General features: G+C 37.6%; 1 protein-coding gene across 1 annotated transcript; it reads right to left on the minus strand.

The window, feature by feature from the left end:
* Positions 1–1,315: 1,315 nt before the first annotated feature.
* On the minus strand, positions 1,316–1,963 carry LOC116009857. The gene has a single exon (XM_031249018.1). The coding sequence runs from the start codon at positions 1,961–1,963 to the stop codon at positions 1,316–1,318; it is 648 nt and encodes a 215-aa protein (XP_031104878.1).
* Between the last annotated feature and the right edge of the window lie 11,164 nt (positions 1,964–13,127).

Here is a 13,127-nt window from a genome sequence, read left to right on the forward strand (position 1 = left end):
CTGTTTCGCTAAGGTTCCCCTTTTAAGAACCAAGAGAAATCAGTCCTGAACCAGATTATACTCCTGGTCAAGAACCGGGTGTAACTTTGGTGCAATTTACATATGACAATATGGCAACCAGAGGATACCTTCTATCACAAATGAATGACAAATTGTTTGACATCTATGTCAAACAAGACTTGGCAAAAGTTATTTGGAAAATGCTGTCAAAAAAGTATGGTGCCAATGATGCTGGAAATCAAAGTGACAGAAACAACAACAATGAAAGGAGTGGAAAAGTTAAGAAACTCAAAGGAGGATGTTTCGTGTAAGCATGGACACCGAGCATACCAGTGCTATCATCTCAAGGGTAAAATTCATAGAGGTCAATCTAACCGAGCAAGATGAGTATAGCATCTCTCTAATTAGTAGTTATTTTGAGTTACTCTTATTTGCTCTAGTTTCTAAGAGCTCGCATACAATGAGATATTATTAGTACTGAATACTAGTTGATTTGTGTAAGTTTTAAATGCCTATTAGTGCTTGTCATTTCAATGTGTTGAATACTGATAACCTTGTTGCATATTAATAGACACAATTAATAGTGACGTGAACAAAGATAAGTGAACTGTTTGATGAAATACAGTCACATAGTGAGGTTCGCATGCGCTATAGTTGGTGTAAGCTTAGCGCAGTTCGTTTGTGTAACTTGTTGGAAGCGTGTCGGGATCCTTAATTACATCGTTACTGGGCAAATAACGCTATTAAGGTAGCGCTATTATAACACGGCACAAACTTCAGTTTTTGCTTTAGTTGTTCTCCTTTTCCTAAAGAGTGTCAAGATTAGTTGACGTTGCCTCTATTTTCCAACAGTTCTAATAGACGTTATAAATAAATTATACGATGTCGGTTTTTCAAAACCGATGTTGTATGACTAAGTTTCTATGAATTTATATTTAATATTGTAGGATTATATTTAAAAGTATTTTATTATTAGTATAAATATTGCTATATTATAAATAAAATAAATAAAATATTTAATTATACAATTATGCTAATTTTCTAGAAAATGAACCAAACATATCAATAAAGTTTTTGATAATGCAACCAAACATAGGAAAAAAAAATTTTTTGGAAAATAACTCATTTCTCAGAAAACTGGTTCGCTAAGGTTCAACTGACTATTTAAAATATAAAGCTACCTCCAAGTAAAGTATCTACATGCCAATGCAAACAGAGAATGAGTTCGAGAGTTGCTTCCATCTACCTCATTAGCATCATCTTGAGTCCGACCTATCATGAAAATCCCCCGACGCTGTAGTCCAGCCTGGGCACTCTAACTACCCCTCAGTGTACTCCCATCCTTGCCTTCAGCTTCTTTCTGAGGCTGGGTCGAAGTTTGTGCTCCACCGGTCCCACCAGGTCTAGGATTAGACGGTCCTCCACTCCCGGATGCACACTCAAAGGCCCTATGACCCCTCTGGCCACAGCTGAAGCACTTAACCAAGAACCCGTTACAATCTCTCCCAATGTGATCCTTCCCGCACCTCCTACAATGAAAATGCCTCTCCTTAGCCCCATCACTTCTAGTCCCCTGCCCCACCGCAGATCGTGATGTACCTCCACCACTAGCACTACCTTTATGCAAGTTCCTCATAGGACCGGGACCAACCAACCTATGCCTCTTGGAATCTGATGCGCCACCACCCTCACCAGGTCTATTGGCCCGATCTTGCACTGCCCGCCGGATCGACAACACCCGATAATGGTCCATTGCGCTACTATATGCCTCGCTCAAGGTGCGAAACTTGAACAATACCAGCGCCATCTGAGTATCTAGGTTGAGCCCAGCCACAAACATCTCGACCTTACTTACCTTGGTCAGAACTAGCACAGGGGCAAAGCGGGCTAACTCCATAAAGCGCTTGTGATAATCCTGCACCGACAGAGACCCCTGCTTGAGGTGCAAGAACTCCTCCTGCATCGCCGCCTTCACATGCGCGGGGTACAAATGAGCGCCCACCTGTCCTTAAAGAACTCACATCCAAACTCGGTCTCTTGCCTCATGGCCGGGCCTTGTGGATCCACTAGAGGTTGGCCTCTTGATGCAGGTAAAAACTGGTCATCTCGACGTGCCGTCCTTGCGGACACTCCACCACCTCCAGGATCTTGTCGAAGGCGCGGATCCAGTCTTCGAGCACTACGGGATCCTCCTGACCTGCAAAGAAGGGTGAGTGATGCCCTGCCACCCTCCGAACCATGTGTTGCTGCCCTCGCTAGTTATTGTTGACCATCTCGTTGCCAATAAACTGGGTGATTTGTGTCAACTGGTGGAGGTTCTGCATCAGCTACTCGCTAATCAGGATTTCGGGGACCTCTTTTCATCTTTAGGCGGCACCATTGCTGCTACAGAAGGGATACTTGTGCTATGGGTTGGCCTTCCCAATTCGCATAACCTAGAAGTGAGAGCACGGTCGAGGATAGAACAGATAACACAATAAAGGCAAGCACAAACAAATGTAAGTAAATAGAGCGCAACCTCACCGTGAGTCCTAGTTTTCACACATTCTAGAACTCATGTTTACCTTAACTTCTACTGATCAGGTCCTAGAGTCTCAAATTTTCAAACCCTAGGGTCCCTACTTAAACCTCAACACAGGCGCTGATACCAACTGTAACACCCCTACCTTTCAGGCTGAGAGAAGCAATAAACTTAAGGCAAAAACTATCAAATCTCAACGCTAGATGGTATAAATGCAGAAGCGTTAACTAAACTAACAGAGGGTGCTACGCCACATCCAGGTCAAACATAACCTAGATGCTAAGGCAATTCAAACAGAAGTCTCCAAAAATCCTCAAGATCAACAGAATCTAAAACAAGTCAATACAAGCATATTGTCTAAGGCACGCATGCCCGAATGTCTAACCATCATCGAATAATCACTAAGCTAAACATAATAGAGGAAGTAGAACTACAGCTAGTGCTCTCACGTGCAGATTTACTCCATACTTGGAAAATAGTTAGAAATATTAGAGAAGAAATGCTAAGTAATCCTCCACTCACACTCGTGAGAAATACAATAATATAGCATAGCTTTGTAAATAGATTTTACACACGCATATAGAATATATGCCAATGAAACCATCCTTTGTTTAAAAACCAGAAGACTCAACAATGAATCAAGCTGAATGAACCATAAACCTAGGACACCTCAACGAATTCAATATCCAGAAGTGAATCCATAATACCTTAGTTCCATAATAAGACATTGAAACAAAGCACCAGCTCAACTGAAACAACACAAGTGAAACTAACCAATCAACAACCTCACATCACTCTCTTAGAGTGACACAATCCAAGCATCATAGAATAAGTTCCAAACCAAGGCCTCCAAACCACTCAGGATCATTTCCAAAGGAAAATACTCATGCACGCAGTACTCAGATTCAGAACATGAATGATCAGGACATCATGCTTAGAACATTAACCCAAGAATCAGACCAACAATACTCAATCAATAATCCAAGATAAATGATCAACAACCATGCACCAATACTCAATAATCAGGGTAGTATACTCAACAACATATTCAGAATATACTCCAGAAATCAAAGGTGAAACAATCGAGTCACTAGACCACAAAACAACCATTGGAACAGATAAGGAAAGCGACCTAGCGGAACAACCCGCACTGCTGATTCCTTCTGCAAGAAGGGGCGGAACGTTCCCACGGAACGCACCCTTCCGCCACACCCTACCGCCATACACTTACGGAGTACCTCAACGGGACACATTATACCGTTGAAATGCACAGCAAGAGCAATACCAACGAACAGAATGCAGACTTAGAATAGAATACACGATAGCTCATTCCAGTACCTAGAATATGATCAGATTACACATTTCAGAAGCCAAATAATACATGGAATCCATCAAAACAATGACAAATCATACCAAGATTCAAGAATAGCTAACACAATCCAAAGATCTACAAGATAAGCTCAATAATGCAACAAATCACAAACTATACCAAAGAAATAATCCACAGGATTCCACAAAACATCAAATCACATATATATGAGAGTGAAAGTATATTTAGTGAGACATGGAGGGTTACCTCTATGCTAGTTTCTCCAAACACAATCTCCTAACTCACCCAATCAAGCCTCCATCATCATCATGATCATCTTGACCCAAGAACACGCCAAAGAAATCATAATAAACCTATAAAGACTAAGGAAATGTAGAATAAAATTCAATCTAATAATGATCTAACACTTACCCTAGCTAAGGAATCCCTGAAAGAGAAGTCTTGCTTTGAATCCTTGCTAGGAAGAAGAGATGATTTTGTGTAGGGCTTTTGGGAGTGAAAATGACGTGAATAGCATGTAGGAGAATGGAGAAGACTAGAACAATTAATTAATAGAAGGATTTTATATGAATCCCACAAAATCTATACATACATAATGTATGTAGTATTAGGGTAATTAAATGAAATGTGGGCTCTTATAATAGGAATGGGCTAAGCCTCATCCAAGAATTAATTAAATAACATAAGGCTAGAATCTTTAAAGAATTGGGCCAATCAAATTTACAATTTATTATAAGGGATGAAAGACTCCAATTAATATCCCTTACAAAATTAAATTAGTGAATTGGACTCTCTTAGAAATTAAATATGCTAGATTAGGAAATATATATTTATTTAAAAGAATCGGGCCCAATTAATTAAATTAACCCCACGAAAGAAAAAATTACCAGGGTTGAAGGCATGATTTAAATCCGGGGTACCACAATTGGCAATTAGTGATCTTCAATTTCTTATGTCAATACATCGAGAAGGCAGTAGATAGGAAGATTAAATGGTTAACGCAGAATGTGGGTTTCGGTTTCCTAGTAATAGAACTGTTAAGATCGAAGGGTGTCAAGCTGAGAGATGGGGTGGAAGCACATAAAAATGCTTACTTACTCAGGACTAAGCCCTATGCATCGAAGGGTAAGGGTGCAACCCTCACCAAGTTGAAGGGTAAGGCGATCGAGCAGTCTATGAAGAAGGTGGTCGAAAGGTCACCTGTTGAGGGGGAACAAACTGTCCGAATAGTTACACCTCGAGAGGTTCATAAATCACCTATTAAAGAGGTTCGTTGAGACAACTGTTCGAGGAGATGCTGAACAAATATCCCAAGGAGTACAAGGTTCGGCTACTATTCAAACACAACCCATCCCACAAGAACCTACGCATGTAGCATATGTGGTGAGCGAGAATATAACCGAGGTGATTGCTAGGATTGCAAAGGTAGTTGAAGCAAAAGGAGCTAAGAGGGCTGGCGGCGAAGCAATGGAAGATAATCCAAATATTCAGCAAGTTAGAGTTGATACACAACTCACTCTTCAAATGGCCAATGAAGCAGTTTATGAGGCCATGTATGCTAATACCACCATCTCCACTGATAAAGATCTACTTGCAAAGATAATACCAGCCATAGAATGGCAAAAGTGGAGAATGTCTAATTTGTACATTACTGAAGAAGGTCTTCAAAGAATTCGACCTGAAGAGGAATTTTCTCTCGAATGGTTAGGAACTATCTCTATTCCAATAGCCACACAAATTGAAGAAAGCAACAAAGTTTACTTGTGAAAGGTGGCTAAGAGAGAAGCGGAAAAGAGCAAGGCCAAGCTAATGGAGGAGGAAATTCAAAGCCTTGTCCATAAACAAACTAAGAAAGAGTTCAGGAAATAATTAGGGGAGGCCGAGGTGTTTTCACGCTTTGAAGCTGAATTTGGATTCAAACCCTCAAGTTAGACCGAGCCATACCACGAAGAGTCCTAAAAAGACACCATGAAATATCTAGCAGCTGAGAGACTGGGTAGTCCTAAAACTCAAGAACTAGATGTTGATTGTTTCGAATGGTTGACGAGCAAATTGCTCGAGATGTTTTTGAGGCTGATGCACTTGCTATAGATCTTAACAGTCAGGTCGGGGACGCACCAATTGAAGATGAGTAGATAACTAGAGTTGTTAATGAAGAAGTTCGTCGAATGGTTGACGAATTGTTGGCCCGAGTAGTTGTAGAAGTTGAGAGCTCGAAGAGTCAACTGGCTGCCAAAGTAAATATTCCAAAATCACTACCTACTTGAGATGCTTAAGTACCGAGTAGTGAGGTAGGTCAAGACATTGAGATTCTGAGCACTTTGCCTCAACCATCTACTATTTGAGAAGTTGAAGTACCGAATAGTGAGACTGAACAAGAGGTTGCTCTAGGAGTAGAACAAGCTGAACAATCAACAGCTCGAGAAGGAGAAGAAGGGATTATTTTGAAGTTTGATTCTAATGATACTCCAGCTCTTGTGGAAACAAGGAATCACCAACTAGTATGAGTATTTACAATCTATTTTTTATTAACTTTGAACATGATTCCACTCCAAATACATCTCTAGAATATGATGAAGGCCAATGTTTTACTACTTGTTATGAATACTTTTTAATAGACTTTGATGATATCAAATTTAGGAGTTTAGACTCCCCAATTCTTTTTATTTCTTAAACTTACTTAGTCTGCTCAACGTTTAAATCTAAACTGAATGGCTACCCAAGTGACCTAAATTTAATATCTGAACAAACACTCGAAGAGTCAGTCTCAACATCAAATCATAGAGTAGCCCAAGTAGTTAACTCTTAAGACAACAAGCTGAGATCAACCCGAGGGGTTATCTCTCAACAGCTCGAGACGAAGTGTAATTAGAGACGAATGACTACGAAGATAGAAGATTCGAAGAGTGGAGACTTTTAGGACTGAGAGGCTACAAAAACCAAATGATGGAGGGGTCTGCCTCTTGTGTATTATCAAGACTGAGTGATAAGAAAGATCATTCGAGGAGTTAAGGGACAATTGGTAAAGTCAACCATCATATCCAAGAGGAACTACCATTCGAGGTGTTAGTTTAGTTAACGTCCTTATAGGACTGTAACACCCCAATTCTATACCAAGATAAAGATAGAAAATAGCTGGAAATAACTCAAATACTATTAAAAGATAGCGGAAGCGAAAACAATCCTGATTGGGGTGGTATGCCACATCGAAACCCAAACACAGCCTAGATGCTAAGGCAATCTACAAATCTATAAATCCCCAAATCATCTAACCAAACATTCAATTATTACATCCACAGGATATCAAACTAAGGCTCACAGGCCACACGTCTTAAACAAAGGCAATAAAGTGAATACTCAAAAGATGGCATGACTACAAGAACTAACATGTTGACGAGCTGGTCCTACTCCATATCTGAAAACATTTTAGAATAATTTGCAAAGAACGCTAAGTAAAACCTCATTCTCCCTCATAAAGATACATAGATATACATTGATAATCAAAATAGGTTTTCACACAACACCTATAGATATATGTCAATGAAACCACCATCAATAGGACATCAAGATACTAAAACTCAACATGCTGAATAAGGTTCAAACCAAAGACTCCTTAATAGAACATAATGTCAAAGGGACAACTCCAATATACCACAAGACAAGAAACTCAATAGCTAAGTACTCAAGATAAGGACATAACCCCAGCAACTCAAGAAACAAGCGTAGCAGTCAAGCAAGAATATCTCAATGCTCATACACCAGGAAATACATATATACATGCATACACAATATAGGTTTATAGGCTTAGTTCTAATCTTACACCATTTCCAACCGAACACCAGTCCATCCGAAACACTAATCCAACCACAACACCATAAAATGGAGTCGGAGCTCATGCTGCCTATCCAATAGAGCCGAAGCTCAATGTTGCCTATCCAATAGAGCCGAAGCTCAATGTCGCCTATCCAGTTAGTTAATATCCATATACCATATATAGTTAGGAGACGGAGCTCAAATGCCGCCAATCCAAGGTTTCACACATAAATATAGAGTTCCAAGGAATATTTCTCAAGAATCCAAAGTTCATAATATATACCAAGCTCATATCCAATACCAAAGGTGCATACTCATACACACGCACAATCCACGGTGAATACTCATACTCATACACACACACACACACACAATCCAAGGTGAATACTCATATCTGCCTACTCGGGCATGTCTTCCTTGTCCTCGTCTACTTGTGCTCTTGGTCGATAGTTGGCGGCTCCGACTTCCTCTTAATCATCGGGTCAACCTAGGCACTGAGTCGCCACTTCGGTCGCCTAGCTTTTCAGGTCGCCAAGTATCTCGGTCTCTAGATTGATCGACTGCGATCCTTAGTCGGTCTTTAGTTTATTCAGTCCCGCCGCTTCAGGTCATCTTCCATTGGTCGTGATTTTATGACTTTGGGGTATGTCAATCAAAAGATTTGTTTGGGGTTACCCCAGGTATTATCGTTCTCTCGAGGAGGTCAAGTAGGAAGTATTGCTTAGCTCTTAGTCTAGGGAATGCCTTGTGAATCCATAATTCGCCATATCACGAACAAACAATGAATAAAAGAATTGTTGTTGTAGTTTGAACAAAATAAAGAACCAATGAATGAAATCAAATAAAGAAAGATAGGGAATGAATTGTGAGCAATCATGATGCATCATTGTGTATCTTTTCCATAGGAGAATTGGCTTGTGTGGTTGTTTATTCTCGGGTGACTTGCTATTACCGTTCACCTTTGGTCTACTAGGAACTCTCTAGCTTTGGAGTGTTTTTAGGCAACCAAGAGGCATAGAGGCATTTTCACAAACACTTTTCCTACATCACCTTGCCGAATCATACTTCTCTAGTCTAAACTAGGAAATCACAATTGATTAGAGCTATATTTGGCCTTTCATTTTTTAGCTGATGGCGTTTTTTTGTATAGTTTCTATCTTTCATAGGCATCGACTATATGTGGTCTCTTTTCTTTGCTACTTTGTATGGGCTTGGCCCTTTCTTTTTGATTAATAAAGTTGATCCTTTAAAAAAAAACAATTGATCAGAGCTACATCAAGCCTAGCAATATCTTCCCTAGCCTTGATGCCTTAGATCATTCAATGAGTTGCGAACCTCAAAGAAAACACATACAAATCATCAATCATGAACAAGAATAAATTCTCCAATCCACACAATCCAATCTCCAAATTAGGAATTAAGAATCCACACTTTGCATCATGAAATTCCATAACTCAATCCCTAATAGAAAATTACCTACTCATGATAGAAAATGTAAAACCTAACTGCATAAATGGGAAATGGAAATTGAAATCTAAATTGCAAATAAGATGAAAATAGAAATAGAGATTTACTTAAACAAAAGCAATAGAATTCCAAATCAAAGCTTGAATGTATCTTCTCCAACAAGATTGCAAGGAAATGTAAATGTTTATCTCACTACAATCTAAGTGTGAGCTCTACCTTCTTTCTAGAAAAAGCTAATTAAAATTGTAAAACTAAAGGAACCTCTTAAAATATCTAACATAATGCCTTAAATAGCTTCCTCCAATTTCCCTTGGTAAAATGCTTCACGCCATGACCCATCCACGCCATGTCCACACGTGGATGGCACATGGAAAACATCATTTAACAGCCATCTCTCCTTCTCCACATGTTGACTGGTGGCGTGGATGTTGCTGGATATTTTCCATGCTATGTCGATGCGTGGAAGTGTGTATTGACTTCCTCTGGCCTCTTCTCCTTTGTTTTCTTCACTTACCAAGTTCACATGCTTTCCTTTTAAGCCTAAAAAAACCTATAAAACCATCCAAAGTGTGCCAAGAGTGGAGCTTTGCAATTGATTAACACATTAGAGCATAAAATATCATAGATTAGCCACAAAACGATATGAAATAAGCACAATTGCACCCCTTAATTAGACCATTTTCCTAGGTATCTTTTGCAATTATCAGGTTACACCCTCTACTTTCGAGTAGTGGATCATGCTCTTTCCCCATCACCTATGATAAGTGCCAAATTGAGGTCAAATTGAGGTTATTTTGTGCATATTTGGTGTTTATTGTGCTTAGATATTGTGTTAATTGGTTTTAAATGGCATAAAGTTAGCACATAGACTTATGGTGAGTGTATATGGTGTTTTGTAGAACTTTAGGGCTGAATTGCAAACACTTAGACAAGATTTGAGGCTTAAATGGAAGATATTCAATAGTAGCACATTGCAAGAGACCTTGCATGACTATGCAAGCAAAAATGGAAACATTGGAAGAAAGTTGTACTGGCATTCGCATTAGTATATCTTCCTTGAATACCTATTAGCAAATGTTGTACTTTCTACCTAGGACTTTAATAGCACCTAAGCAAGGATGGGCTAATCCAAGTCTAACAATTCCTTTTATTGATTTCTCAATTGTTTACTTGCTTACTTGCTTTCTAGTGTGCTTAGTTTACTTGCTCTCTTGTGTTAGTTCACATGCTTCTATATAATGCTCTTCCGCATGCCTTGGTCTAGCTTCTTGTAGGGTTTTTGAAACTCTTGTGCTCAACCTCGCATCATTCACTCCTACGTGTCATCCGGTGAGAATGACATCCCGGAAAATCTTCATTACTCAACCTTCTTTCCATCCACCTCTCTTAATACGACTTGTCACCCATCCTCACTAAGGTATGATAATGGCTCTATTTGGCATTTATAGCTTATAAGCTAGCTTAAAGTTGAAAGCTTAGCTAATATCTACTAGCTTATTTTGAAATGCTACTTATGGTAGCTTTTCAAATTAAGCTATTAATTTAAGCTCTCAAAGTTTTACCAAACTATAGTTTATAGCTTATTTGTAGTTTAAAATAAGCTAAAAGCTTTAAAATAAGTTCTAGCAAACATAATCAATATATTTTTATTTTATTTTTTCTAGTTTCATATGTGCGCAATCTCTTTTTTTTTTTTTCAACTCTATACGTTTGTATATATGTATCTATTTCTTTCTTCCTTTTTTGTCCTCCAAATTTTGTGTTACTGTAAGTGTGCGTATATATGTTTGTGTATACATACACTGATACACATACACATACACATACAGTACAGAAACGGGAGAAACCCAGTTTGTGTGCAATAATGTATTATTTTGTTCTTCGTCAATATTGTTTTGTTTCTTTAATCTCTTTTTATTTAGAATTACTTTTGAAATAATATAATTACTTTTGTTATATGTTTTGTGGTTTTTATTTATTTATGGTTGGTGAGTATGTATATAACTTGTAAATCGAAAGGTTGCTTTATGTGTCAAATTTTCCAATCATTAGACCACCTTGTCAACTGAATTTTACTTTTTGTTCTAGTCCTTTTGTCTAGGTTTTTTAAGAAAAATTTATTTTGGGATGTGTTACCTTGAACTCTCTTTGCCTTGGTCACATATTCTCATAAAACTCTTGTGTTTAAGGTTTTAAATTGTTTGCTCAGAGAATGTCTGAAGCAGTTCTTATGAACAGTTAACTCTTACCATCCAAGTTAATGTTTCGAACCTTAACATTCATAACATTTTGGTTTCGAGTAGTTTTCTCTACTATGGTTTCGAGTAGTTTTCGTTACTATTCCACTTCTTATAATTCCCTTCTGCTCGAAAGGTAGGCACATCCATTATTCGGCGCCTTGTAACCTTATAGTCTTGAATTCTTTGATTCTTCAACTCATTGACTCTTTGTCTCGAACTCTTTGGTCTTCAATTCTTCGAAGCTTTGTCATCTGACTATCCGAAACATAACTATTCGAATTACTGTTCGAACTACTAGAAACGAATGGTAGAGTTCCTAACTCTAAGAATTAAAAGAAGTTTGGGACTAAAATTATTTCCCAACTTTTTGTATCAACATAATCTAAATTACATTTGTTCATAACATTGATGGTAAATGTTGAATTTTTTCTTGAATGCTTGAAGTTCCCCTCAGTCATTTTCTAAAGAACTTAATTGCTTTAAGAACTGCTTCTGAGCTTTGAAGGAGTCCTATTTTTTCTTAATAGGAATATGCTATGGCTACTGGACTTGAAAGGATTAGGCTAGTTTAACATAGATTTATTATTCTAATAAGGATCTTGAGATAGATTATCAATTCAAGATACATCTACTCCCATAGCTTTAATATATTCCTACATATGTTATACACTATTTGCTATTCTATCCTTATACTTGGTAACGCTTACCCTATACTCCTATAGTTAGAAAATTGAGCTCCACCAAATTTACTAATGTAGTGTTTTTAAGTTATTAGCTAATAGCTAATTTTTAAGCATCTTATTTATCAAACTCTTTGTACAAATGATAAATGTATTACTTGTTAATTAAAATAATTAACAAAGTAAAAATTTATCAATTATATGCAAATGAAACAGGTACAATTTGCTATTAGCTATCAATTATTTATTAATTGCCCAACACTTCAGTGTCTAATAGGGCGTTTGGTTGGAAAGGAAGGAATGAGTTGGAAAGCGGAATTGTAATTCGGTGGGAAAAAATAAGGTAGAATAAAGTATGAATTCAAATTACAGTGTTTGGTATGCATGAATAAAATTAAGGAAATTGAAAGGAAATACTTTGATCCAATGACTTAAATGCCCTTAATTATGTAATAATAATAATAATAATAATAATAATAATAATAATAATAATAAGACAAATTATTATTGGAGGGTTGCCCCTCTTAAACACCGAATTGCAATTGATGGGGTTACCGAATTGATGGAGTTACCCCATAAATTGCAATTCGGTGAAATTACAATTCCTTCCAACCAAACAGCGTAATTTCGACATCTACGGAATTGCAATTCAACTACACTCAAATTACATCCAACCAAACGCCCCCTAAATCTTTATATAGTAAAATTCTTATGAAACTACTTAAAAAAAAAAAAAACAACCTTGTATCACCTTAAGACATATGTCAGCAAACAAATTTCCCTTGCAAAATCCAAAAGCTTAGAACAACTGCTTCTCGTTTAATAAGTTCGAATCGTGTATAACAAATAGAACAAAAAGAAGAAAGTAAAGTTATTCCCGGCCATAGTGTCCACATTCCTTTGTATAGTACGAGTCACACGAGACGGACACTGCAATAAAGTTTGTATCATCATGCCAAAAGTAATGTTAACAACAAATTGATTGAATTATATTAAATGAATTTACAATTATTATCACCAATAGTGGACTATCTAAATACATAATTACTGCATTATTTAATTTCTTCTTTCTATTG

The sequence above is a fragment of the Ipomoea triloba genome, chromosome 1 (genome assembly GCF_003576645.1).
Source record: "Ipomoea triloba cultivar NCNSP0323 chromosome 1, ASM357664v1".
Taxonomy (NCBI): domain Eukaryota; kingdom Viridiplantae; phylum Streptophyta; class Magnoliopsida; order Solanales; family Convolvulaceae; genus Ipomoea; species Ipomoea triloba.